The 27,573-nt window shown below is 36.6% G+C and overlaps 6 protein-coding genes across 8 annotated transcripts; 2 read left to right on the top strand and 4 right to left on the bottom strand.

Annotated features, from left to right (window-relative positions):
• Positions 1–13: 13 nt before the first annotated feature.
• Positions 14–2,518, top strand: LOC104742307 (dicarboxylate transporter 2.2, chloroplastic). The gene is made up of 4 exons (XM_010463303.3): positions 14–1,040; positions 1,158–1,471; positions 1,622–2,070; positions 2,176–2,518. The coding sequence occupies exons 1-4, from the start codon at positions 270–272 to the stop codon at positions 2,289–2,291; spliced, it is 1,650 nt and encodes a 549-aa protein (XP_010461605.1). The 5' UTR covers positions 14–269; the 3' UTR covers positions 2,292–2,518.
• LOC104742317 (uncharacterized) lies at positions 2,434–7,039 on the bottom strand. Of its 3 annotated transcripts, none has more exons than XR_015571867.1 (3): positions 6,813–6,962; positions 2,773–6,695; positions 2,434–2,658 (listed from the first exon to the last, which is right to left on the bottom strand). XR_015571867.1 is itself a non-coding variant. In XM_019238566.2 (2 exons), the coding sequence occupies exon 2, from the start codon at positions 6,644–6,646 to the stop codon at positions 2,861–2,863; it is 3,786 nt and encodes a 1,261-aa protein (XP_019094111.2). In that variant the 5' UTR covers positions 6,647–6,695; positions 6,813–7,039; the 3' UTR covers positions 2,711–2,860. The 3 variants fall into 3 exon arrangements, 1 of the variants encoding a protein (XP_019094111.2); XR_015571868.1 differs by having other exon boundaries at positions 2,773–6,671; positions 6,813–6,919; XM_019238566.2 differs by lacking the exon at positions 2,434–2,658 and having other exon boundaries at positions 2,711–6,695; positions 6,813–7,039.
• Positions 7,040–9,207: 2,168 nt separating this feature from the next.
• LOC104742299 (protein EXORDIUM-like 2) lies at positions 9,208–10,321 on the bottom strand. Its single transcript, XM_010463292.3, is given in 2 exon segments — positions 9,208–9,980; positions 9,983–10,321. Coding segments are annotated over 2 exon segments (756 nt in total). The 5' UTR covers positions 10,248–10,321; the 3' UTR covers positions 9,208–9,489.
• A 4,275-nt stretch (positions 10,322–14,596) lies between these two features.
• LOC104757390 (uncharacterized) lies at positions 14,597–16,452 on the top strand. Its single transcript, XM_087474092.1, has 6 exons — positions 14,597–14,963; positions 15,061–15,273; positions 15,346–15,441; positions 15,529–15,674; positions 15,776–15,995; positions 16,091–16,452. Exons 1-6 carry the CDS (start codon positions 14,826–14,828, stop codon positions 16,280–16,282), a joined length of 1,005 nt encoding a protein of 334 aa, XP_087330218.1. The 5' UTR covers positions 14,597–14,825; the 3' UTR covers positions 16,283–16,452.
• Positions 16,453–16,535: 83 nt separating this feature from the next.
• On the bottom strand, positions 16,536–18,426 carry LOC104742288 (metacaspase-3). The gene is made up of 5 exons (XM_010463284.3): positions 17,774–18,426; positions 17,340–17,670; positions 17,118–17,235; positions 16,845–17,009; positions 16,536–16,771 (listed from the first exon to the last, which is right to left on the bottom strand). The coding sequence occupies exons 1-5, from the start codon at positions 18,183–18,185 to the stop codon at positions 16,712–16,714; spliced, it is 1,086 nt and encodes a 361-aa protein (XP_010461586.1). The 5' UTR covers positions 18,186–18,426; the 3' UTR covers positions 16,536–16,711.
• A 3,243-nt stretch (positions 18,427–21,669) lies between these two features.
• On the bottom strand, positions 21,670–24,144 carry LOC147949341 (zinc finger BED domain-containing protein RICESLEEPER 2-like). Its single transcript, XM_087470789.1, has 6 exons — positions 23,989–24,144; positions 23,752–23,831; positions 23,502–23,640; positions 22,010–23,459; positions 21,887–21,920; positions 21,670–21,775 (listed from the first exon to the last, which is right to left on the bottom strand). The coding sequence occupies exons 1-6, from the start codon at positions 24,142–24,144 to the stop codon at positions 21,670–21,672; spliced, it is 1,965 nt and encodes a 654-aa protein (XP_087326915.1).
• Between the last annotated feature and the right edge of the window lie 3,429 nt (positions 24,145–27,573).

Below are 27,573 nucleotides of genomic sequence, written 5' to 3'. Positions count from 1 at the left end.
CACTCTCATAATTGTCCTTGATGTTTTCGTATGGTACAATTCCCCACCATTTTGTTGTTGTTATTCAATTATGAATAACGAGGACCCAAATAACAACAACGTTATATTAAAAACTTTTTCATAAATGTATCTATACAACACAACACAACCAAACCATTTAAAAAAAAAAAACAGAGAAAAAAACAGAGGAAAAAACAGAGGAAAGAATAAAATATTAATTTCCCTCCACCGGCGAACACAACTAAATCGGAGAAAGAACTCAGCCGGCGATGGAGAGTTTGGCACTCCTCCGTTCTCTCTCAGTCTCCACTTCTTCATCAGCCACACATCTCAACTTCCGCCGTTATCACCCCAAATCATTATCATTCAACTCATCCCCAACGCTCCGATCACTCTCCATCTCCTCAACTCGATTCACACTCCACGCCACCGCCTCTTCCTCGCCGGAGAATCAAAACGAACCTCTTCCTCCTCCTCCTCCTCCGCCTCCGCAACAGCAGCAAGGAGCGAAGCTCATCCCTCTGGCAATCTCAATCTCAATAGGTCTCATAGTGAGATTCATAATCCCAAGACCAGAACAAGTAACCTCACAAGGATGGCAATTACTGTCGGTGTTCCTCTTCACAATCTCAGGTCTTGTCCTTGGTCCTCTACCAGTAGGTGCTTGGGCTTTCATTGGCTTAACCGCTTCAATCGTCACAAAAACGCTTCCTTTCTCAACCGCTTTCGCCGCTTTTACAAACGAGCTCATTTGGCTTATCGCCATTTCTTTCTTCTTCGCTCGTGGTTTCATCAAAACTGGTCTTGGCGACAGGATCGCTACTTACTTTGTGAGATGTCTTGGCAAAAGCACTCTTGGTTTGTCTTATGGTCTTGCCTTTTGTGACATGCTTATGGGTTTGATTATGCCCTCTACCATGGCTAGAGCCGGTGGCGTTTTCTTGCCCGTCATTAAATCTCTCTCTCTCTCCGCCGGAAGTTATCCCGGTGACCCTTCTTCCAGAAAACTCGGTTCTTTTCTTATTCAAACCCAGTTGCAGGTAACAAAAACCAATAGATTACTCAAAGATTCAATTTTTAAATAAAAATCAGATGAGTGATTTGTATAGCTTTGGTCTTACGTCTTAGTTTAAGGGTGTCTTGATGTTGTGTGACAGTGTTCAGGAGCTTCTGGTGCGATTCTTCTGACATCAGCTGCACAAAACTTGCTATGTCTTAAACTAGCTAGAGAAGTTGGTGTTGTAATTTCGAATCCATGGATCACTTGGTTTAAAGTGGCGAGTGTTCCTGCGTTTGTTTCTCTTCTTTGTACTCCTCTCATTATCTACAAGATTTACCCTCCTGAGCTGAAACACACACCAGAAGCTCCCGCTGCAGCTGCTAAGAAGCTTGAACGATTAGGTCCCATCACGAAAAACGAATGGATCATGCTCGCCTCTATGGCTTTCACCGTCTCTCTTTGGGTTTTCGGGTAAGGTTTCTTGCAGCAAAACAAAATGCATTAGAGTATCATCTTAGAGATTTAGCATAACATACTTATAGAGCCGTCCTGATCTGATACCAGTCTACGTTTTATAAGAAGAACCGGTTTATAATAGTAAGATATCGTGACTTCTTGCAGAGAGGCAATAGGAATAGCAAGCGTTGTATCGGCCATGATCGGTCTATCAACGCTTCTGCTGTTAGGAGTCATAAACTGGGACGATTGTCTCAGTGACAAATCAGCTTGGGACTCGCTCACTTGGTTTGCGGTTTTGATTGGTATGGCTGGACAGCTAACGAACCTCGGTGTCGTTGCTTGGATGTCGGATTGTGTGGCAAAACTGCTACAATCACTCTCCCTGACTTGGCCAGCTTCATTTATTATTCTCCAGGCTTGTTATCTCTTGATACATTACCTATTTGCAAGCCAGACTGGTCACGCAGGAGCACTCTATTCCCCTTTCTTGGCGATGCAAATCGCTGCTGGAGTGCCAGGGGTTCTAGCAGCACTTTGCTTGGCTTTCAACAACAATCTCTCTGGTGCTTTGGCACATTATAGTGGTGGACCAGCTGCTTTATATTACGGAGGTCCGTTTTCTTCTTTCATCTCCTTACGTTATTGTGAATTAATCGACCATTTACAATTTAAACACTTTTTTCTTACAATGATTTCTTGGCCTGGATCTGCTGCAGCTGGATATGTAGATCTGAGTGATATGTTTAGACTCGGGTTCGTGATGGCTCTTGTACAAGCGGTCATCTGGGGAGGTGTTGGATCTTTTTGGTGGAAATTTTTGGGTCTCTACTGAATGAATTATACGGAAACGAAACTAGTCCCTAAGCATTTAATCCGACCAAATTCAGAAACCATAGTTTCGGCTTCAAGAGTATCAGTTGAAAAATATCGGGTAATTCGAGTTCACTGCGAAATACCAGTTTTTGAACTGAATATAATAAAAATGTGTAACCTTAGATTTTAGAACTTGGAACAACGCAACCCGTTTTACATCCTGAACGAAACTTCAAATTGGTCCAATTTCAGTTACATTTCAACGGAAGAAACCAAATTTTTGCACAAACTGACACAATATTATACAGGCGAAGGCCTAATTTTCACCGGAGTCCCGCAATATGAAAAATCTAGAAGCTCTGCTACGTTATTTCCTGATCCTGCAGCTGTAATGCATAACCAATAAATAACATAAAGTCAATAAGAAACACCATAAAGTATGAGCATAGGTTTAGTTAAAAAGAAAAGAACCGCGTTTTCGAGTTTTATACAAAGCAAACCTTTGCGATAAAAGCCAATACCAAAAACTACAGGAGACTAGAGAGTATTAGAGTAACATAGAATCCAGAAAGATTCACAATCTTCCTTTCACACAAACATAGTTAGCTCTGGTCGGCTGAAAACATTGTTCTGCTCATCTTCAAGCACCGGGTAAGCAGCAACAAGCGTGTCCTGAGCACCAATGTATAGAGAGTTGTAAATCTTCCAGTACACTTCGCGGACTTTACGTGCTGGATGAAACAAACCCTGCAAACAATAGTTCAGAATTACAGCTGCACCTAATGCAACTCGCATTCCTTCAATGGCTTCCATCACCGCGTTAATGACGTGGGGAGATGTCTCAAATATGTTGGGCCAAATGAAGTTAAGCAAGTGAACCAAAGCGTCTTCACATCCCAAACCAGCTACACCTAATGCCATATGTTTCACGGCTGAAGCGGCGGTTTGTCTGTGAACCAAGTCTCTGTCCATGAGCGCATCCTCTAGCAACGGTGTGACTGCGTATATGTAATCTTTGCCCATTTCTCCAATGTACTCGAAGAGGAAGGAAAGAGATTTCAGAACACCATTTTGGACGTTTAGCTCTGGAACACGGTACTCATTCATCAAAGCAGGTAAGACGGTGAAGGGAGAGCATGTTTCAGCGACAATGGCGATGGCGACCGTGGTGCAAACACGGTTCTGACGTTCTTGGACTTTGAGGTTGTTCAGCAACGTGGCAAGAACGTCCTGTGGTCCAATGGCTTTGGCGATGTACCCGAAAGTGTTGACCGTGGCACGACGAATACCTTTCTTATGAGCCTTGAGCATTTCAAGAAGCTCAAAACAGATTCTCATCCATTCTCTGGCTGGAACAAACTCAGCACCACGATCTGCAATCCTACCAACCAGGTCAATACAATTCTCTTGCACTTTCTCGTGTCTGTTCTTCAAAATCGGGGTCAGTCTCGGAAGCAGATCCTTAATAGGAGGAGTCATCTTTGTCATACCAATCACATTGACTATAGCCTTCAAAGCTCCAAGAATTGATCCCAAGACTTCTGGGTACTCTTCTCCAAGATATTCATACAAGACAACACCAAGATGTCCCATCAACTGTTCCTCTCCACATTGCTTCATAACAACAGCAATTCTAGAAATCAGATCAGCAGCTTGTTGTCTGACCTTTGCACTCTTGTTGTTTAATCGCCACTTGATGGTACCACATATCTGGGGAAGATAAGGCTTTACTCGCTGACCAAGAGCATTCACTACAGCACCAAATCCATTAAGCATCACATTAGCATCGTCACTAGTCTGTTCTTGGAAAGCATAAAGAATGCCATCTATAAGCAGTTCCTCCAATCTCGAATCAATATCAGATGCTCCTAAGTTTGTGACAACCTTGTCAATGGTTTCCATAACCATACGTCGATATGGTTCACTCTCATCCTTGAGATCTTCAACAACTCTTCCCACAATATCTGCAACACCAACCTTGTTCGCAATCTCCACGGTAGTTTCAACAAGCTGCTTGTAGTTTCTCCTTTCCAGAGCCATTCTCCTAACCCAGAATTGCTTGAAAAACTCAGGCAGAATATCACTGCGAATATAATCCGGTTCAACACCCTCTGTACTTACACACTGTTTCACCACCTTGAGGACAATCTTCTTCATCTCTTCATCCGGCGACTGGAACTCACGAATCAATATAACCATCACCTCTTTTGTATAGTAGCTCGCATATATAGCATCCATCAAGGGGATGATAAAACCAATCGCCTTCAAGAAAGCAGCTAAAACTTTACCACGGTGTGACCTAATACCTTTCCACAAAGGCTTCAGAACAGAATCAAAGCTTTCAATACCATATGGAGCAGCAGCTTCAGCAAGCGCAGCCAGTGACAAAGCGGTAATAGTCCTAACCTTCTGGTTTTCATCGCTGAGACCATGTTCGATAATCTCTACTAACGACCTTAAGTGAGGCAGGACGGCACAGCCAATTAGTATTGCAATCTGCTGAACAATCTTAATTCCAGTGTGCCGTGCCTGCCATGACTTTTTACTCTGGCACACGGCTTTCAGGAAAGGCAAGAGTGCTGGGATTCCAAGAGCTGAAGCCACCACACTGAAAGCTCTCGCTGTGGTGTTTCTCACATATTCATCGATGTTGTCAATATCAGGACGCATAGCTGCAATCATAGTGGCTAAACCAGCTGCTTTGCTAAGGTTAGAAATAATCTCCCTCCCTTCTACCCGAGCATAATAATCTTCATCAATCAGCAAAGGCTCAATAACAACAAGGATTTTGTGGACGTAAGGCCTTACCATCTCATCCAGTTTGTACAGAATCCTATCAATCACTTTGACCAAAAGATGCCTCTCTTGATCTTCCAAAGTGGGTTGCATGAGCAATGGCAAAATTTTATTAAACAAAGGACCAGCACCAAGCTCACGAGCCTTATCAGTAAGCTGCCTCAACGCTGTTTTCCTCTGGGCAGGAGTTCCGTTTTTAACCTTTAACAACAGTTTCATTATCTTGCGTTCTTTCTGCTCTTCAGGAGTCAGCTCTTCTTCGTTCTCTTCATTCAACAGAGAACCAAAATACTGATAATCCTCTGGTTTCATAAACGGCAAACCACCAGGAACCTCTTGGGGCACATCAAACTGTTGCCCGCGGTTTTCCTCGGGAATAACATAGCCTGGAGTTGCCATGGGTGTCGGGGTTGCCTGAAGTTTCCTCGCAGGGGTTCTGATGGGAACATATGAAGCAGGCGGATCCAAAACCTTATATCCATCTTTAGGAAACATGGCATCAAGCTCTTCATCAGACAATGGTCTGTTTCTCTCCTCGATATCCTTCTCCCACCTTTTCATATTGTGCATCTCGGGGGTCATAGCACCACCGAAAATTAGCTGACTCGGAGTGGGAGTAGCCATATCAGCCCCACCGATTGGGGTAACACCAGGAGTGTAAGCTCCACCAGGAGTGACACCACTCATAGGTGTAGCACTCCCCATAGTGGCTGGAGTTTCGTCCCACCTTGAACGTTGGCGTTTAGGGGTAGGTGTGGCAAGCCCTTTTGGAGTACCGTCCCAAGTAACACCTGAAGGAGTTGCGCCGGGAGTAACACCACCATCAGAATCAGTCACACGACCAGGTGTAGGAGTTTCGTCCCACCTGTTCCTTCGTCCAGCAGATGGTGTGGCATCAGAAACTCTCCCTGGAGTTGGAGCATCCCATCGTCCAATCCCTGGAGCTGCATCAGTCACATCCCAATCTGAACTTTCTGCTTTAGCTTTCTTTGAAGCAGAACCTTCTTCTTCAGGGCGATCCCACCTGTTTCTCCTCTTGGAAGAAGGAGGAGGAGGAGGAGGAGCAGAATCCTTCTTATGCTTTGCAGCTTCTTCTTGCTCTTTCTTTTTCTTACCAATAAGCCTCATAGTTTCCTCTTTCTCCCTCTGCAAAGAAGTCTCCTGCATATGGTCCGCGTAGGTTCGAACACTCGGATCCGGCGTATTCTCGCCCATAGCAAACGCATCAACTCTATCAGGAGAAAGAACCCGATTAAGTCTCCTTCTCCTATAATCATCCTCACGTTCCGAAATACTCTGCCTAGGTCTAAATCCCACATCGTCATCTTCGTCGTGAGGACGAGCCACGTCGTCGAGAATAGCCCTAGGAGCAGTGTAAGACGCGAGACGCTGAGCCACAAGAGAACCAGTGGCGTCCAGATTCGGATCCTCTTCATCGTTAGGCGCGATAGAAGACAAGTAGGTTGCACGGTCCTCACCTGCGTATAGATCGCGATCGAAAGTCAAAGAAGTGAGAGATGCTTCCATGTTCCGTCTCTCCTCTTGGGTTTTAGCGATCTCTGGATCTAGATCCGCCATTATCGATACTCAAACGAAGCTTTCTCTAACGAAATAAACGAAAAAATAACTGAGAAAACAAAAGCAGTAGCAAATCAGAAAACAACAAAATCGAAACCGAATCAAATCAAATACGATAGAGCAACGAATTGTTGTGTATGGAGATGGAGATAAGAGAAGAACTCACCGTTTAATCGGAGCTCGTCTGCGGATGATTGTAGAGCGCGATAAGAAGAAGAGGAATTTAGGGTTTATCCCAGACGACAGATAGAGCCGGAATAAAAACAAAAAAAGATACACTGTATATAATTATATATATTGGGAGATCAAACCGACCAATTGAAGGAGTCGGTTCTTAGTTTGGGCTATATTCATAAATTGGGTTCGTTATAAACAAACAAATCTCAAAGGCCCAAAAAAAACACCAACTACCATATCCAGATATATATGTATATGTAATGGTTTGTCACTTGTGGTAAACTATAGAACTGAGCCGCTTAAACAAATTTTGTTACCTACTTACCTGATAAGTGATAAGTGATAATGCTAAACTTTGTACTTGACTATGGATGTGGATGTGAATGGTTGCAGTGGTTGGGGCGGACAAATCCGTCTGCAGACTGGACCGCTTTTTATTTACCTTTTAGCAAATGTAGTTTGCAGTGATGCAGTCTAAATAAAGCAGAGACAAGACCGCAGCAGACCAACCGCGAACCGCTTTTACATACAAATAGAGTTGGTCCACAGCGGTCTGTAGTCCACCTTAAAAATGGAGTGGTTCAGACTGCAGATGGATTTGGACGCCCTGACCGCAGTTACCATTCGAATATAAGATCCGTAAAACTTTTACGGTAAAACCAAATAGATGTTCGTGTTTAGACTCTAAACTCTTATGTGATATTTGAATATGATAAATATAGTATAATAGTAATATTTTCATCGGATCATCCCAAAATATATTACTTAATTAGAGAACATTAATTTATTGTTCACTACATCTGCGTAAAAGCTGTTTACTTCATTGCTGCGAACCTCCTTAGTCATTATTATGTTGGCTAAACTTGAAGATGAAAAGAACGGTTTCTTTCACTCCCAAAGTAAACAAAAGACTCCTTACGACTTCCCAATCATTAAACAAGGACACGAATAAGATGATTGGGTTTGAAAATGGGATAAAAATTTACTACAAGTTAAGTTTAACTGTGTTAAATCGCATGCGCAGGTGTTTCAGAAGAAGAAGTTTATCTGCTGCTTTGGTTCTACCATATTAAGGTTGTTGCCTTGTTATCTCTACTTATGGCTTAAGGAGTTGTCCTCCTTCGATTTGGTTTTGATATTATCTGTTTGTATTTCTAGTTTAGTTTATTGTCTCCCTTTGATAGGGCTTAGTTTCCGGGGAATTTCCTTTTCCTCCGGCAGTTGACTCTGGGGACTTCTAGTTGTCCGCCGGGTTAAGTGTCCCTCTTTTGGAGTTTGTAATTCATCTTTGGTTTCAAAACAACTAATAATAAAATTTCAGATGACAAAAAAAAAAAAAGTTTAACTGTGTTTTTCTAATAGTGAGAAAAAAATAAACTATATATTTCCATAGGAATTTGAGAATTTCATATATACACGACGACACCCTTAAAAAAAAAGTGAACGCGTTGATAAATTTCCCAATAGTTAATAGAGTACTGAATACTGTTACACACAAGCCAAGCTTGTTATAAAAATCTATTATGTCGTAATCCTATACTATTAAAGTGCCTTTAGTTTAGCATTATCCTCACTAGCTTGGCTATTCTTTTTGTTTAACTCCTGATATAGCCGAAAGTCCGGATCCACTACAACTAAATCAGGTTTGTTAATATAGATTATTGATACAAATGGCAAGTTAAAATGTCATGGTCGAAATCATTGTATGTGAAACTACTGGAACAAGAATTCATATATAAATGCAAAGATTGAATGGACTATATATCCAGAATCTACTAGACGAGCATTTGCTATACTTAAATGTTTCAAAGTTTCCTTTTAGCATAAAGAACGGAGGCAATGGAGAAGAACTTCACCAACCCCACTAACCATTTTCAGATATTTTTTGAATAACTATTTAGCCATTGGATCACCTTTTTTCACCCAATAAATTAGATATTCTACGCTCGTTTCACCTTTCAAATTGTAATATGATGGTTTGAGGTGTTTTCTTCTTTAAAAGACTCCGATGTTTTCCAAATAATTGTTTTCAAAAATTTTGATTGATTATTATAGTAGTACTTTATTTCTTAACTTACTACATCTACCTTACAGAGAACGTATTACTATGCATTAAGAATATCAAAAAACTTGTGATAATACGAAACGAGTATGTATTAAGCAATAAATTTGGTCTCCTAGACCCCAACATCACTGAGAGCTGTCTACTTTTAAATACTCCTCCCCATCTTCCTTTGTATTGCTATCCACTTTATTACACAATTAAATAGCATCAAATACTAACATTATTATATACACTACATCTAGGCATCTCTACCCACCCAGTACCCACTCATGTAAAAAAGGTCAGAATCCTTTAAATAAAATGATTAGATTTGATCATCAAGCAAAACCGAGTGCCTTAAATTTTAATAAAGTAGAGAAACAAAATGATTTTTTTTTCCTTATTTTTATATGCATATATTTTCCACATTTCCGAAGCACAATTTTTTTACACGTCACAACAAAACGACAAAAGAAAAGAGAGAGTGAGAGCCCTATCCACAATCCAAACCCGAGATCCAAACCCGAAAGTTTTTTTTATACACACGCGCCGTGCATCTTGCCATCTAAGATCTCGTCATCGCAATCGAAATATGCCACGTGTCATACTCACATCCCTTGGATCAAACAAGAGTCTTGCACGTCGAACTCTGCGGATCCCACATCGCCGGCAATAGATATTTCCTACCGGCGAGTCCACGTGCGTTGTAACTAGACCCGGTGGTTTTGTCAACGAGTACCCGACCCGCATAACCCGGGTAAGAACCCGACCCGAATATCCCAGGACAAGCGGAGACAGCTTCAAGCGGTGCAGTTGGTGGGCCTTGGAAATACCCGTTGTTAAACGGATTCGTGACGGTGTTAGCAAGAAGCGTGGCGAGGTTTATAATCATTCCGTCAACTCCAACGTCACCGTTAGGAGCGACCAACGGCGGCGTTTGTGGTCCGTAAATAGGCTGGTGAAACGGCCAAGCGCAATATCCAGGGCACTGCGTCTCTGAGTTCCCGACCCAGACGTAAGCAGCGCCGTTAGCCGCGCGACGCGGTTTCGAGCCGGATGATCCGTGAGTCCCGCATCGGTTCATACAGAACCCTTCGACGGTAACGTCTTTCACCACGATGAGACGGAAGGAACTGCGGCGGAGGAGGAGGAGGAGGCGTCTTTGGAGTTGAGCGAGCGGATGAAGTCGACGATCACGGACCGTTGGATCGGTGTGAATTTCCCGTACCAAACGAGATTGACTGTGATGTTACCTTTCAAGAGAGCTCCGTTGTGGTATTTGAGTACAAGCGGCTGCTCTTTGACCAACGCGGCGGCGGAAAAGCCTGTTGTGGCGAAGAGAAGAGTGAGTAAGATGGCAAAACTGTAATTAGAAGCCATTGAGAAGGGTAGATATGAAATTGCACAGAGAGATATCAGAGGTTTTTGTTTGAGGTTTATAAGTGATGATGATACAGAGTGCTACTATTTATACCAGAGACGATTTTTATTTTCATTTTTGAAACCGGGAGATGAATGTGACAGCTGTAGTGGCTAAGGTGTCAATGTCAAAGGAGTGACACGTGGAGAGATATGAATGGGTAGAGAATGGTGTTTGACAGCCTGTAAGTTTTCTAATAGTGTGACGTGGTTTAGTCTCTCTACTTATTATAACGTGTAATAAATTTAAGTGATGCTTAGCCGATAAATTCGTTATCAAACAAACAAGTTAATTAATAAGGTTTTTTAGTGTAAGATAATCTTATGCCATGGGGAGAGACAGATTTTTCCATGCGCATTTTTACAACAAATGCAAAAAAAAAAAATCTAAAAAAGGGATTTATGAAGATAATATTTTTTGTGTGCATGTATAATGTTTTTTTTTTCCTTTTTACATATGCTTTTTTCGTTTGTATTCGAGCGGTCATAACATAACTCATAAGTATGTCATAACTATTAACTTTAAAAGACTATAAATACAAACCGAGTAAAGTTTAAATGCAAAAAAACCAACTCCAAAAAGTTTAATGCTAGAAATTAATTATAAAATACAGCTAATATGAGTATTAAAATGTAGGTATTAGGTCAACATGGTTTTTAAAAGACATTGGTTTGTAACTTGTTGATCTGGTTTTCAATACCAAGATACATTCAACACGTATATTATCAAAAACCAGTTTCAAGGTTTAGATGGATTTTAAAAACAAACAAACCAAAATCTTTTTTTCTATTGATACTTAACATAAAACAAATATAACTTGCCAACAATTTGGGTTTTTAAATTTATAGTATTACCTTCAAGTCTTTAACGATGCCTGAAAATTTGTCAAAAATTAAATATCACTTCTTAACTCTTTCTTCATGAGGCATGGTATTGGACATGCTCTATACGCAAATACATTGAACAGTAATTGTTTGACCATTAGTAGAAGAAAAGTCCATTACTCGAAACATTTGATTCTGTATTTTAAGATTGTCATTAAGATCTTAGGATTATTTAGGGAAGGTTCCTTTGTATTCTTAGGGGCGGCCACTGATTTTATGAAAGGTGCAAGTGACCTGATGATACCGTGTGTGTGTGTGCTAAATCAACTTTACTTGGGGGAGGTCCCTTGGCTCTACGTAGGGACCATTATTTATACGTATTTATACCTACGCACAGTGTATATAGGTACATACAGTTATATACTGTAAAGTTGTAGGCTGTATCTATAGAAATATACGGGTGCACTTGAGTAGTTTCAGCCGTGTAGCTAAGCAAAGATACGAAGCGTACGAACCACGCCCTTATTACAGTCCATTATTGCCTTTTACATCTCTAGGGTCCATGGACTCTTTCCTTTTAACTTTATTTTGAAAAGAAATTCTATAATTTGGTTTTTCAAAAAGTTCTAAATTTGGATTATACTGGTTTTTATTAATTATATTGTTAGAAATTTTAAAGAATATTTATTTCAGTGGGTGGTGGGATATAGAAAGTATGTATTCCACACGTTTATTTTGTATTACAATCTTTTTGACATAAAGAGTATTTTACTTTCTTTTAAAAAACGTAATAGAGGAGCTCAAAATAATATGTGCATCCAAGAAAAGGAAAAAAAAAACGAGGATGAGGCCCATATTCAAGTACTATTTATTAAAACTAAAAAGAAAGTTACGTCACGTACGTGTCAGAAGTACTCCATAGTCATCATAGCTAGGATTCGTAGTCATCCACTTAGCTCTTCCTCTAGTCTACAAATGTATTTTCCACACGTGAGATTTTTCTACTCCAGTTATGTGAAAAATGAATAGCATAAAAGATACAAGAGTTATGCAATTATACTTTGTCGTGTACATATATTTGGATGAACGCATCGGTTACTTTTGCTATAGGATCATATAACCACTCTTTGGTCTGTTCTTCTTAGGTCACCATATGGGTTTGGTTCTTGTTTCTTTTGAACGCAAATACATTGCACATTGGCGTTGGACGCAGAAAAAAAAAAAACCATTTATATACTTACTATATCGTGTTGTTTGACTTTTTAGCATTTGAAACACAATGTTTTGCGTCCGAGGCCAACTTATGTGTATGTCGAATGAAAAACAAGTACGTTCAATCGTTCATGATTAATATAAAAACTAGAGCTGAAAATAATATCTTTGAAAATGTGGTCGACGTTCCAAATTCACGAGGATAATAAGATAAATGTATATAACCATTTATATACTTATATACTTATACGTACAGTTCCTTACTTCCTTTTACCCATCATCTCAAACTTTTTCGGTTTATGTCACTGGATAATAAGATAAATGTATATAACCTGAACTGATATAGTACTAATCCTTAAAGTGTCACGAGTATTATACAGATATATAGTTTTCTCAGTCACAAGATTACTATACTAAAATGATATTTAACGCGAAATTAATGAATTCATATTTACGACAAAGACTGTAAGTAGATATAAGAACCCATAAAGAAATATCTAATCAATCAAATCAAATAGGAGAAAAATTTAATACCCCAAAAAGAAAAAAAAGAGTAAAAGAGAAGGCAAGGGAGTCTCACGTGCGGATGGGATATTTGCGTAGTCGGCAAGGAAAGCGACAAAACGGCGGTGAAAGCCACGCGCTTCGCGTATTTAGTCTTTGTCATATCTCATCCACGATTATCCTTTAGCGTCGTGACACATCATGTCTTCTTAACACAAACGTGTACTATTTTCCTATGTTTGTCCCAATTATTTTTTGGTAGTGACGATTTTAAGAGATATCATCTCTCTCACTAGGCCGTCTCAATTATATACGCGACCTATTCTATTATTAACCTACATTCTCGTTTATTGCAATTACTATACATTGTGATAATAAACGGAGATATCTCAAAGACAAACGTAAAAAAAGGTTAGAGTTCATAAAAATTGGAAAATAACTAGAGCCGATTGCATCATGGTTGGCTATAGCCTACTTGCTAAGTAATAACTATTGGATGTGTGTTTGATGATTGCCAAGTACATCAATAATGTGTTATACACATAAGCACACGAGGATTTGAGATTTTTTTTTTCTTTTTTGAGACCCATGCATGCACATAGGGACGATTATAATAATTGCCGTATATATGGGAAAATTAGTCAACAAAGTTCGCCGACTAAAAAGTTTTAAAAATGCTCATTCCCCTCCAACTCCTAACTTTTTGTGTTTTGACTTTGAGGAATGGATTTTGGCCTTTTGGGAAGATTTTGTGTGCCGACCCACTTTGGTTCGTCCTATTTATCGTCTTTCTCATTTGTTATTTTCTAGGTAATATGGAAAAAAAAAATTTGGATCCATTGGAAAACAAGATTAATTATTGTTATTTGTTAATGGAAGTCGAACATATCAATCCGTGTTTATAAATTAGTTTATAAAAGGTGTATTCTCAACAAGTATAATCTGTTTAAGGTATTGAAATGGATGTTTTATCTATGGAGCGGGGGTTTTTTTTTTTTTTTGGTGGCACCAGTTTTTTAATGTCCACTGGTGAAAGCAATTATTTATGTGTTCGTACGGAAATAGCATGCTCAATAGTGAAAATGACAGAGCATTAATTAAATCGTAGTAATTTCAACCGCGAATCATATATGAACATTTTCAAAAGAAAAAGGTGAACATCTTTTTGTCTTTTATATCACTCGACTCGACTCGTCGTATAGAAAACATGATAATGATAGTCATAGCTCGTAAATAATTATTATCTCTGTGTACATATTGAAGCGGACGTATGCCAAACTTACGATACTGTATTTGTTTTCTTAATTCCTAGACTTAGAAAAGTGATAACGATGTATTAAGATTTAAGACATCAGAAGAATAGTATTCCACTCTACACATATGACCAATTTATTTTCAAACTAAAGATCACATATATACAAACCAAACAATCTTATTTCGCGAATTAAAAACAAAACCCAAATATTATTAACGATTGATATAAACAATCAACAAGTGGATATATAATATATCAATGGGATTAGTTACAATCTTGTGACGAACTATGAGCTTATAATGCCGTGGACCGACCGACCAATTTTTTTTTCATGTTGGTTAGGTCATTAGTCATTAGGACCAACCACTTACGTACATATTTTGCTAAGTGGACTTCTTAACACCTAAAAGAAGTCCATTGGATTTTACTTGGAAGCTTCCCTATATTTTTTGTTTTATTTGGGATTTCAAATGAGGTTTTTTTAAAACATTAAAAATCAAAGGTTAGACAGATTATTAGGAATGGTTTGTAATATTATAATTGATATCTAGAAGTAAAATCCCAGTGTGACGTCAGCTATCCGAGCAGCATAATGGGCCTTTAGTATATCAGCCCATTAGTTTCAATTAGAAGCCCAATAAAAGCAGTTGGTCTCTAGCTTCTTCTTAACGGTCTTCTAAGAAGAAGAAGAAGAACAGTGTGATCTGACAAATCAATCCAATTTAGCAGAGGAAAGTGAAATCATGGTGGGTTTGAAAGGGATTCTAGGGTTTGATTATGGAATAGTTCAGGCGCCATTAGGACCAGATATATCCGGACCAGAGCTTGTAGCAGCCGTCGCTAATGCCGGAGGGATTGGTCTTCTCAGATGTCCTGATTGGGTAAATTTTTTTTGCAAGTTTTAGTTTTTTTTAGTTTTTTTTTTTGGTTTCTTCTGATTTATGTGAAACTCTCTCAATCAATCAATCAATCTATCAGGAGTGTCCTGATTACTTGAGGGAGCTTATAAGGAAGACAAAGACATTAACAGACAAACCATTTGGGATCGGTGTTGTTCTTGCGTTTCCTCATGATTTGAACATTAAGGCAATCTTAGAAGAGAAGGTTGCTGTGTTGCAGCTTTACTGGGGTGATTGTTCACTGGAGCTTGTTGATCTTGCTCACCTTGCCTGTGTCAAAGTTGTTCCTCAGGTACTAATTTCTCACTAACTTTGCAGTCTTTTTTTATATTAGAGAGTTTGGTTTCTTGATATCTATTTAAAGGTGGGGAATGTCGAAGAAGCTAGAAAGGCTGTTGATGTAGGAGTAGACGCCATTATTGTCCAAGGGTATGAAGCAGGTGGGCATGTAATTGGAAAGGTAAGAACTAATCTTTAATTCTTGTTTCATATAGTTTGAAGTTTTGATATTTCATCCCCAACAAAAAAAAAAAAAAAAAAAAAACAGGATGGTCTCTTTTCATTGTTGCCAAGAGTGGTGGATTTAGTTGGGGAAAGAGATATCCCTGTTATTGCTGCTGGAGGAATTGTGGATGCACGCGGTTATGTTGCAGCCTTGTCACTTGGTGCTCAAGGGGTCTGTCTAGGCACAAGGTTGTGTTCTCTACTTGCTCTTTTTAAATTTTCTACATGTTTGTTCTCAAGTTTGATGATTAGTTTTTTGGGCTGAGTTAGAATCTTCGTTTTTTCTTTAGATTCGTGGCGACTCATGAGAGCTATGCACACCCAATATACAAAAGGATGTTGACTGAATATGAAAAAACTGAGTACACAGATATATTTGGAAGAGCGAGGTGGCCTGGTGCGCCGCAACGTGTTCTGGAGACACCTTTCTTTGATGACTGGAGATCTCTTCCGGCTGATGAGAATGAAGTTAACCAACCTATTATTGGACGTTCCACCATACATGGCGTTGTAAGTTCTTTTGCTTTACTTTCTTTATCCTCCAAATATGGTCTTTATTGCATTTATTGAGTATGGTGGGTGAGTTTCGTTTCACTTCACTACAGGAGAAGGAGATAAGAAGATTTTCAGGAACAGTACCGAACATGACCACAACAGGCGACTTAGAGAGTATGGCCATGTATGCAGGCCAAAGCGTAGGACTTATCAAGGAGATTTTACCGGCTGGAGACGTAGTGAAAAATCTTGTGGAAGAAGCTCAGCTTCTGATCCTCCAAAAGTTCACCAATGCTTCATGATGCAGTACTGCCGCCTCAAAAATCATGAGACAACAAAAACACTTCGAATAGCCTCATCTAATATAATAAGGTAACCCCTTCTGTTGTATATCATGTTGTGATCCATTCCTCCTTAAACCACCAGACTGTAGACCTTATGGTATTGAATATAAGTATAACTCTTTTAATTACAGTTTTCTCCACACAATTTTCGTTTCATATTCAATTTCTAAGTGGCCTTAATACTGTTTAAGGAAACCTCATGCTGAGTTCATACGCATAAATTTTTATAGCCTTTATTGCTGGAATGAAAGAGAGAGAGACTTAACAGTTTTGTTACAGACATCACCACTAGATGATACAAGGCACATAGAAAAAGTAGGTGTTTATGTGGTTAACGTTTCCCAGCTATTTGCAGAATAAGGCAGTGTGTATTTGGACAGCATTAATTCAAAGTATAAACTTTGTAGCGTACACGTCAAATTCCTCAGATGATGTAAGCAGTGGCTCCTGCAAGCAACTCGGGAATTAAGAATATTGCAAGTTTCAGACAATACAAGTTTTTAATATATATATAACATACCGCGGATGCATCAGAGTCCTCGTTCAAGGCGAGGCGAGACTGGGCCTCTCGTATTGCAGAACACATAAGGTTAAGCAGGTGGCCATACGTGGGTGACGGTCCAGCTGTCTTCACCGCCTTTATAAAGCTATAAGTCATGGCTCCTGTGTTTTTCCCCGTGAACACCTGAAACAGCGCCAAAAAAGATCCTTTAGTTAAGATGCAGAGAGGTATGTGTGATTAGTTAGTTGCATGATGATGATGACCAGGATAATGGAGGATTTTAAAACATACAGGAGTGTAACCACTGGTTTCATCATCGTCACAAGCACTGAAACAGAAAGCTGCTCCACCATCTGTTCCTTTGTAAGCTCTGACTGATCTATGATCTTCCCACTCATAAGAACCATTCCTGATTTCTCACAAAAACACGTACGCACACACCAGAAGATTATTTTTCAGATTCAGTCAAGTTGGAACTGATCGAGCAGAATTAATGATTTAATAAGTTTTTACCTCTCCATCCTGCAAATGAAGGGTAAATCAAGGACAGTCCCGCTGTTACAAGCGTCAATGACAGCGTGAAGCTTAGCTCCATGGACGAGCGGCCTCACGAGTATCCGGTTAATCTCGTCATCGATGATTTTTCCTTCAGTTTCATGGTCTAAAGGGGCCAAGGTTTCATCTTGACCGTCAATCTCGTCTCCATTGTAGTCCTTCTGCTGAGATCCATGACCAGAGAAATGAAACACAAGTGAGTCCCTCGCTCTGTTCCCTTCAACTAACCATCTCATTGCCTTCCTAATGTTTCTCTTCGTTGGTATTCTCTGCGGGCTGGTTTCATCTTCTGCAAACAAAATAACACAACAGTCGATCATCATCATCAGGAAGCAATCAAGAAACATAAAAAAGTTAAGAGAGAATATGGTGGGGGAAAATTGAAAACCAACCTGTGAGCATGAGAATAGAGTCAATAGGGAAACCCATTTTTTGAACCAAGAAACATCTCATGGATTTAGCATCACTGATGCAACCTTCCAAGCTGTAGCTTTTTCCCTTATAGTTCACGCCGCATAAAACTGCTCTCTTCTTCCCAAACGGCGAGGGAAGAGGCTCGAGCAGCCGCGGCGGTGGTGGCGGTTGAGCCATCATTTGTTGTGGATGATGCTGATGTTGCGGTGGTTGATGTGGTCTAAGTAGCTGTTGAAACCCATTAATTATGCGTTGCGCACCGCGTGCTACGTCCACCAGCGAGTAGACCTGCGTGACGTTGTGGCAGGTTGGGCATTGGATGGCACGGACGTCTGGTTGAACCAACATCCGTCTGCCGCACCGGCACCGTACTTCTCTCCGGCTAGCCATGTTTTGGTTTTTCTTTTAACAATTGCAACAAATTCATTTTGAGTGATCAGTTTATAAAGAGAAATGGTATGATTCGTTATTATCTCTATTCATGAAAAGAATCAAAATGTGGAATGTGGATTTGTCCACGCAATTAAAGCTTATATAATGTGGATTCGTTATGTGAATCAATTCGAAAAAAAAAGTTTTTTTGTAATAATAGAGGAATAAGATTCTATATGAAAGATTTTTTTTTTCTTTTTTGGAATTGATATCTCTCCAATATATATGATGCAAATACAACAAACACAAACAATATAAAACTGTAACAAACAAATTAGCAATATATATATATTATTATTCAAAAAATATATATAGTCTTAGCAAACAATTGCAATATTAAAAATAAGTACTCTCTCAAACAAAATATATTTATAAAAGAAATATAACAATAATTTTATTATTATATTATAATTTTTGGAAAAAATGTTGATCTGTGCTATATAACAAGGGATATCTCCAAGTATCCTACTATATTAATTGAGAAGTACAAATATGAAACTAACCTTAAAATGTGTAAAAAATTACGTTCAAATGCCATTAGAAAAAGCTAATTAAACTTAATTAACTAATTTAAATAAATAGAATTAATTAAAAATTAAAAAAAAAACTCACATATCAAATATTAAAAAATCTTTAAAAAAATATTTTCTCTCTCTAATAAATTATGGACAAAATTACTATTTAAAAAAAAATATATATATAAACCAATCAGAATTTTAAAAAGTAAGATTTGATATCCAAGTATACAATACAATTATTTTTAATAATTAAATTCAAAATTTTTGTTAAGATTTCAAATTATAATTCTCCTATCATGTTTATTTTATTTTATTTATAAATTGTTTGGAATTTTCATATAATACTTATAATTAATAAAATGCATATTTTTTTCTGCATATGTTGTGATTTGAATTTTTTTTAAAGAAGATATTATTCAATGTATGAAAATGTGTGTTTTAATTTCCACATTGGCAGGTTAGTAAAACTAAATTTATATAGATGATAAATTAATAATTTTTATTTGTACACAATTATAATATTAAAATTACTATTTTATATTTCACAAAATAATGATGCAAATATAACAAATAAACAATATAAACTGTAATAATACGTCAAAAATAAAATACTATAATCTTTTAAAATAATTAGTATTCAAATAGACTAATAGATTTATATAATAATTAAAAATAAATATTATTTCAAACAAAATATTTTTTTTAAAAGGAAAACAATAATTTTTATTATTATTTTATATTTTCTTAAAAAATATTGATCCGTGCTTTAAGCATGGGATATATCCTAGTATCTATTAATTCTACTAACAAAGTCACTTCTTTACAGTTTTGCAATTTGATTTTTTTTTTTCCTTTTCAATTCAACACAATGAGTTCTTATATATAATATTTTCCGAAGTTAATACAAGTAGCAATATGTATGTAGCATGGCTGGTAATTTAAATTATTTTCTTTTACATCAGATTTAAATTAATAAGTTATAAGCTTACCATTTCATAATAATATAAATCCAGAGAACAATAATTTTTGGTAATATTTTATACCTCTACTAGTATTCATTTATCTTGTTATAATTAATGATTACAAAGTTTAATTATTATTGGCTTGTTTAGCAGATACTTTAGTCAATTCTATATTAGATGAGGATCCGCCCGATGTGCGGGTTTAAAATTTTATAAATTAAATTAAATTTAACAAAAATATATTAAAATTTGTTATACGTTATTTATAAATTTTATTTTTGTAATAATATACTGATTTATATCCATTTTACAATTTTTTTTTGTATGTTACTACTAAAAGTATATTTTTTACAGCTAAATATACTTTATGTTACAAATATATTCTTTATCACCACCTAGAAAATGTCTATATAAACACATTAAGCCAATTTTTTTTACTTTCTGAATAGTTTTTTAATTACTAAAATTGTTGAATTAATAAATATTTTGAATAAAAATATATTACATAATATACTAATCAATGATGTATCATCACAATAATGTATGACCACAATGGAGAAAACATCGGCTCCGCCCTCATCCTTTATGGAACTTTGTGTCCAACCTCTTCCACCATGGAGAGAACTTTGACTCTGCCTTCCTCCCTTGGGGAGATAACCATGTGTTCAACCTCCTCCACCTTCCTCTCTTAGGGAGAACATTTGTCCAACCTTCTCAACCATATAGAAAACCTCGGCTCTGCCCTCCTCTTGTGTGGAGAGAACATGTTCACGTCTTTTTGCAATCTCAAAATGACTTGCCCCGACAACCAATGAAAGTAAAAAAAATTTTCTAACGTTACAAAATCTTTTGATAGTAACTAATGTTAAATTCCTCACTGTATTTATGGAAGTGTCTTTGACACACCATGATGTAGCCTCTATCACTTTAACGCCTCAACCGCCACCTTGCTTAGTGAGCTCATGTCCACTCTCAGTCCATTGAAAATAAGGAAAAATTACCTACCTATTAAAAAAATAAAGAAAAAAATAAGGGAAAATTATTTTGGTTTAAAAAATAAGGAAAAATTAACTTCCCACTCTCAGTCTTGTCCACCTTGGTTTTAAAAAATAAGGAAAAATTAACTTCCCATTAAAAAAATTACCCAATTAAACAAAGTTTTTTTTTGGTAGGACCAATTAAACAAAGTTGAAAGCAGTGTTTTGAATAAATTATTATTTAAATATGAGACGATCTATCTTTATATAATAGTGAGTATTTATAAATTTAGAATTAATAGTTAATTGTATATTTTCCTTAATCCCTTAGTCTATTTTTTTGTTGAATTAATAACTTAAAATTAAAAATAAAGTAAATATTATTATAATTTCGAATTTTATGAAATATATATATATATAATCTCTTTTTAATTTTTTTTTTAAAAAAATATTTTTTATAAATTCTGTAATTTAAAAACAAAATATTTTATTTTTGTTGTAATCAAATTCATTCTATTAAATATTAACATTTACACATGACAAAATCTCAGATTGATATAAACTTGACACATGTCAAAATCTTGTTAGTGGCTAACTTTTAAAACCCAACTTTATATAGTAAGTTATTATAAACCATGTATATTTAGGGAAACAATTAAATCTACTTCACTTAGTAATTCTAAAAACTACATGCATACCATATAAGATCACTATCGTATTTAGTAATCACAAATATGATGATCTCTATGATTAGAAAGGATAAAATGTCGTGATATTCACTATATTTTTTATTAGCCCTGCGAATTCGGGTAGTTCGGTTTGGTTCGGGTCGGTTATTTCGATTATCGGTTATTTACTGAATTTTCTAATTGTTCCGAAAATAACCGAATTAATATACGGTTCGGTTCGGGTCGGTTACCAGTTATTTACATAATTGATTGTTGCTTCCGAATTGAACCGAATTACAAGTTATAAACAACATAAATTAGCAAAAATCATGCAAAATGTCCATACATGAGCTGGTCTTAACCACAAATAAGTTCAGTAGTTCATACCACAGCATAAAAAGTTCAAGTTCAAACAAGTAAAAACTTCAAGATCAAAAAGAGACAATAGGTTCAGGTCATAACATAGAGTAAAAAGAGTGAAGAGGGATACATAGATTGTTTCCTAGCCACTGAGATTGTGTGATCGCAACTCACACAGCAGCCGGTGGTTGGTCAAAAGAAGGAGAAGCTACACAAGAAAACAAATATTCATAAGCTTGAAGCCACATGAACTGAATGAGATAATGTAAAAACAGATTCAAAACTGTAAATGATTACCTAGTGAGTCATGGAAATCCAATTCTTCAACCATTTGAGCTAAGTTAGCAACCTTTTCAGCATCCATATTGTTTCTCAGCCACTGTTGTAAACAAAGCAAAGCTTCGATCATATTTGGTGTTAGGCAACTTCTATAAGGGTCTAAAATTCTCCCACTTGTACTGAATGCTGACTCAGAAGCAACTGAAGACACTTGAACGGCAAGCACATCCCTAGCAAGCTCAGCCAATATAGGAAACTTCACACTATTACGCCTCCACCATGATAGCACATCATAATCCATTCCCAAGGCATTTTTCAAACGTGGCACACGTTTCTCCATCAAGTATATGTCCAACTCGCTAGTAGCTTCCTCATTCGCAGTTTCATTGTCCATCTCTGAATATAGACAGTCTCTATCATACCCATCATCATCTGACAAATCAAAAAGCACATCATTTGCTTGTTCAGAACCCCCCATATCACTCTTCGATCCACCATGAGAAGAGGTGCTTTGCTTAGAAACGTACTCTTCATACAAATTCTTCATGACAATCTTAATCGAGGATCTTAGATGCTTACTCTCCTCATTGTCTTTACCGTAGAGCTTGTCGAAGCAAACATATGCGAATTGCATCTTATTCCTTGGATCAAAGACACTTGCAATGATCACTAATGGATTCATGTTGATAAGTCCATCCCAATACTTTTCAAACTTAGCCCTCATGGCCATTGCTTGTTTCTGTTGGAGCGGATCATTATGGTAGCTTAATGAAATGAGATGTTGCTCGATGATGACTATCTCATTGTAGCAAAGTGAAGATGTCACTGTCTTAGATGCTGAAAATGACAAAGTGCAATTGAAAAACAATTTCAGAAACTTCACCAACCTGTGAATTTCATCCCAGCTAACAGAAGTTGGAGGCCCAATCCTTTTCTCTCCCTTCTCTCCCTCCTCTTCTATCTCAATGAAGTAATCATTGTACAGTTTTTCTTCTGCCAACAACTTGTCATATGCATCTCTGAACTTCAAGGCAGATGTCAGCATAAGGTAAGTCGAATTCCACCTTGTAATACAGTCCAATGTAACACTTCCTCTTGTTGCCTTCCCAAACATAACTCGAGATTGAAATGATTCCAGTCTTTGGGTCGATGATCTCACATACTTAACTGCGTTCCTAATGGCAACTACACTCTCATTCACTGAAGCTAAACCATCTCTCACAATCAAGTTAAGAATGTGAGCACAGCATCGCATGTGTAGATATGCACCATCTCTAACTAATGTTTGAGGTCCCTTTAGCCTCAAAGCATTTGTCATCAACCTTAATGCTTTATCATTACCCTTGGCATTGTCAACTGTCACTGTAAAAACACTCCCAATTCCCCAGTCCTCTATATACTGAATAAGCTGTGCAGCAATGGTTTCTCCCTTATGGTTTGTGACAGGTTTGAAGCTTATGATCCGCTTCTACAACACCCAGTTTGTATTAATCCAGTGGGCTGTCACCACCATGTAACTCCATGAAGTAGTAGGAGCTGTCCATATATCTGTAGTGAGAGATACTCTCTTCTTATCACAAGCAAACATCTTCTTCATACAATCTTTTTCTTGCAGGTACATTGCAAAAATGTCGGTGGTTGCTGTCTTCCTACAATGTACTGTGTACATTGGCAGTACATTCAAACAAAATCTCCTAAACCCCTTTGATTCCACAAAAGAAAACGGCAGCTCATTGAGTACAATCATCTCATTGACTGACCTTCTAAACAAGTCTTTATCATACTTCATTGCCGTGACTACACCACTACTATCGCCAGCCAAAACAGACTGAGACCCACTCTATTTACAAGCCAAGTACAACTTACATCTTTCCAGGTGATTCTTCATGGGAGTTGTTCCGGTTTTCTTGCTGCAACAACCAATCTCCTGCCCACAGTACCGACAATTGCTGACTGGTTCTTCAGAATCTACATTCCTCAACGAAATGTGTCCATACTTCTGATCTACGAGCAGGTCTTTTCCTTGGCTTTGGTGGCACATCGCAACTTGATTTTCCAGTTGATCCCCTCTTCCTCTTTCCAGCTTCATCAGGTTGTTCCACTTCTTCCACTTCATCAATGAAATCATCATTGTCGTCGTGAAAGGAAACCATCTGTAGACTTGAACAAATGTGAGACTGTTAGTAACAAAATCAAACATAAATCAATACATAGTTCTAGTTTTATCAAAAGGGAGAAACATAAGTAAAACCGAGAAAGGGAGAAACATAAGTAAAAGTCCTAAACCAAATCGAAATCTCAAATAAATTGGAACCCTAAATTAATTTCAACAGCATAGAAACTCCTAATTTAACCATAATCTCATATCAATTTCAACAGAGAAAGAGAGAAACATAAGTAAAAGTCCTAATAAACCCGATAGAAAAGATTTGGAGTAAGAACTTACACTTTTGAATTCTGAGTTCTGACTTCAAACAAGGAACTCAACGATTGAACGAAGTAAGAGACTTCGACTCACAATTTGGAGTTTACTGAGACAGAATCAAAGGGGAAAACGGAAAAGAAGAAGATGAAATGAAAATTGGAGAAAAAATCTAGAGAGTGAAGAAGAATGTGTCAGCTGTCGAAAAAATATGAGACTAGGGTTAAAAAAACTTTTATACCATAAACCACAATTTTCGGTTATCGGTTAACTGTTTGGGTTACCCGACCGAACGGACCCGAAGACATACCCGAAATCTCTACAGGAATTATGCCGATTGAACCGAACAGAAAAACACTAACCGAACCAATTTGTCCAAATCTCGGTTCGGTTCGGTTCGGACAAACCGGTTCGGTTATTTTTCCCAGGGTGATTTTTTATATTGGATATGCTGGCCTAATGCAAACTATATGTTGGGCATAATTTTAATTATATATATATATATTAAAATAGATAAATTATATTATATTTATAATATATTCTATAAATAATGGAAAATTATATATTTTCTAAAAGTTTTTTTTTAAAACCGACAATTACGGCAAATATTGAGTCAACATGTACCATAACGAAAAAATATTATGCCGATAAAGATCGTAACGGCAAATATCGTGCCAATACGGCTTTAACCGGACCTTGGTACTAACTATGCTTGTAAGGAAACAACATTGTCAAGAAAAAATATTCGAGTTGATCTCATCAAGAAAATATTAGAAAATAATCTTATTTTGTGAAGACAATATTCGAAATGAAAATATCTCTTGAAGAGGCGGTTATACGAATACAAATCCCATGAAAATTAGGGTTAAAGATATTTTTTTATAAAAAGGGAGCTACCTCGATATAATAGGGAGGAAATCGAGAGTAAAGACAAGATATTTCACGAAAGCACAAGACACACGATTCAACTCTAGAACGCGACTAGGGTTTATAAATTGATTCGATGCGCTTGATTTTTTTTACTTTGCAACCAATACTTTGATTCATAAAAATACTATTCGACTGTATTTTCTAATTTTCCGTACACTCTTAAAGAATCGATTATTTTAGCCAAAATACTATATAGTCTGAAAATATTAACTTATTATTATTATTATATATATATATATTTATTTTGGAAACATTAAACATTTATTTGGAAAAGTGAGTATCATTTATTTATACTCGTTGATCAATTATAAGAGATAAATTTTTGGTTCATAATCTCTTTGCGTTCAAAACCAGCCGTTGATATATGTTTAAAAAAGAGCTGTTAAGTCGAGTACGTAAGCTAAAAATTGGTCTTTCTCATCAAACTATGTTTGAGGCGTAAATCACCATTCCCGTTTAACAACCTTAGGAATAGCACAAACATAACCAAAAAAGAAAAAACTATCAATAGTAAATTACTTATTTTCTTTCTTTTTTTCTGCCAAAAAAAGAAAAACAAAAGTTATCATTTCTTATATAACACACTAGAAAAATGAAATAACAAAAACAAAAAGAAAAAAATATATATATTTATATGTAAAAAAAAAAGAGCAAGAAAAAACATATAAAAAACTGGTTTCTCTGATAAAAACTAGTGTGTTGTTTCAGACAAGATGAAGAATAACAATAATACATGGAGAGGAGGAATTGTTGCTTTTCTCTTAATAGTCTTCATATTATCCATTTTCATCATCAGAATTGACTCCGCTAGATTACCTCCTGGTGTCCCCGAAGTTGTTTGTAAGAGTGGTGACGTAACACGTAACCCTAACGGAACGATGCCGCCGTGCAATACGTTTAGATGGGGTGAGAGTGACTGATCCAGAACAAAAATTTATATGGGGCACAAATAATTTATTATTAATAATATTAAATATATAAAATAAAATATTAAATACAATAATTTAAAATTTTACTTGTATTTGGTTTTTTAACTTATTCAAATTGCATTGTAAATATATTTGGAATGAGATTATTTGTAAAGATATATTATTTATACATATTTAAACTCTTTAAATTTTTGTGAAATAGTTTAAACTCTTTGTAATAAGATAAATTACAAAAAGCTATAGTATGTTATACTAATTTACTAGTTTTGTAATATTTCTACAAATATACAGTAGAAAAAGAAGGATAGTTGTTGAGAAAAAAGTAGAAAAATAAAATTTAATTGATTTTTTTTAATAATAATAGGAAAACATTCAGTACTAAAAAAATAGGACAACATTGATCGTACGTTGGAAAGAAACACAAAAAAAAGCAACCAATAAGTTCAAAGAGTAGTTTCGAACTCGTCATCTAAGAAATTACATGGGGCACTTAACTACCAAACAAGCTATGAGGGATAATTAAACAATGGTAAAAACTAGTGTGTTGTTTCAGACAAGATGAAGAATAACAATAATACATGGAGAGGAGGAATTGTAGTATGTGCTTTTCTTTTAATAGTCTTCATCTTATCCATTTTCATCATCAGAATTGACTCCGCTAGATTGGGATACCACGTAGGTGTACTAAACGACTGCGATATACAAAACGACGTAGTTTCATTAAAATTAATTTGTTTGCAAAATGAAAACCTTATGAGTCGAACCGCTGACCTCAACGAATACATACTCGACTAAATACCAAACTGCTACAAGAACTCTCGATGTAAATCGAAACTTATTTATATCTATACACTCGTCTTTCTTCTTCCTCATCAACAATTGATAGCAGGAGAGAACAAACAAAATCATGTCATTGACGAATAATCAGAACTCTCGACGAACCATTTATAAGAAAAATCAGTTTCGTTTCCTAAGCAAGTAAGCATCATCAAAGCTCAACAAATCAAATAGTTTACATAATTTAGCAAAAATTAAACACCTAAAACCCCCTTAAATCAAGTTGAGGTAATATGAAAACTTGAAAACGCCCAATTTTACAGGTCTCGATAAGGAATTCAAACACCAAGTGTTTCAATAACATAAACCCAGATGGAAATATTTCCTAAAGATACCAAAAGATAAAATTTGAAAAACAGAAAGAAAAAAAAATACAACTTTACAAAAAATCTTAGATGAGATGACGACGGAGCAGACATTAAAAAAGAAAAAGATGAATCAATGACAGTTCTTGGGTTATTAAT

This window comes from Camelina sativa, chromosome 2 (assembly GCF_030686135.1).
Source record: "Camelina sativa cultivar CO46 ecotype springtype chromosome 2, ASM3068613v1".
NCBI classification, from domain to species: Eukaryota; Viridiplantae; Streptophyta; class Magnoliopsida; order Brassicales; family Brassicaceae; genus Camelina; species Camelina sativa.
This window is presented reverse-complemented; position numbering and strand designations above follow the sequence as displayed.

Excerpts from the sequence above, each read along its gene's own strand:
- LOC104742307 (XM_010463303.3), top strand. The coding sequence starts at position 270 with ATGGAGAGTTTGGCACTCCTCCGTTCTCTCTCAGTCTCCACTTCTTCA. Across the intron at positions 1,041-1,157 it reads TTATTCAAACCCAGTTGCAG|TGTTCAGGAGCTTCTGGTGC; the intron begins GTAACAAAAACC and ends GTTGTGTGACAG. Across the intron at positions 1,472-1,621 it reads GTCTCTCTTTGGGTTTTCGG|AGAGGCAATAGGAATAGCAA; the intron begins GTAAGGTTTCTT and ends GACTTCTTGCAG.
- LOC104742288 (XM_010463284.3), bottom strand. The coding sequence starts at position 18,185 with ATGGCTAGCCGGAGAGAAGTACGGTGCCGGTGCGGCAGACGGATGTTG. Across the intron at positions 17,671-17,773 it reads CTCTATTCTCATGCTCACAG|AAGATGAAACCAGCCCGCAG; the intron begins GTTGGTTTTCAA and ends TTTTGTTTGCAG. Across the intron at positions 17,010-17,117 it reads AAACCAGTGGTTACACTCCT|GTGTTCACGGGGAAAAACAC; the intron begins GTATGTTTTAAA and ends GCGCTGTTTCAG.
- LOC104757390 (XM_087474092.1), top strand. The coding sequence starts at position 14,826 with ATGGTGGGTTTGAAAGGGATTCTAGGGTTTGATTATGGAATAGTTCAG. Across the intron at positions 14,964-15,060 it reads TTCTCAGATGTCCTGATTGG|GAGTGTCCTGATTACTTGAG; the intron begins GTAAATTTTTTT and ends TCAATCTATCAG. Across the intron at positions 15,442-15,528 it reads GTGGGCATGTAATTGGAAAG|GATGGTCTCTTTTCATTGTT; the intron begins GTAAGAACTAAT and ends AAAAAAAAACAG.
- LOC147949341 (XM_087470789.1), bottom strand. The coding sequence starts at position 24,144 with ATGGTTTCCTTTCACGACGACAATGATGATTTCATTGATGAAGTGGAA. Across the intron at positions 23,641-23,751 it reads GATAAAGACTTGTTTAGAAG|GAAGACAGCAACCACCGACA; the intron begins GTCAGTCAATGA and ends AGTACATTGTAG. Across the intron at positions 23,460-23,501 it reads CTACTTCATGGAGTTACATG|AAGCGGATCATAAGCTTCAA; the intron begins GTGGTGACAGCC and ends TGGGTGTTGTAG.
- LOC104742317 (XM_019238566.2), bottom strand. The coding sequence starts at position 6,646 with ATGGCGGATCTAGATCCAGAGATCGCTAAAACCCAAGAGGAGAGACGG.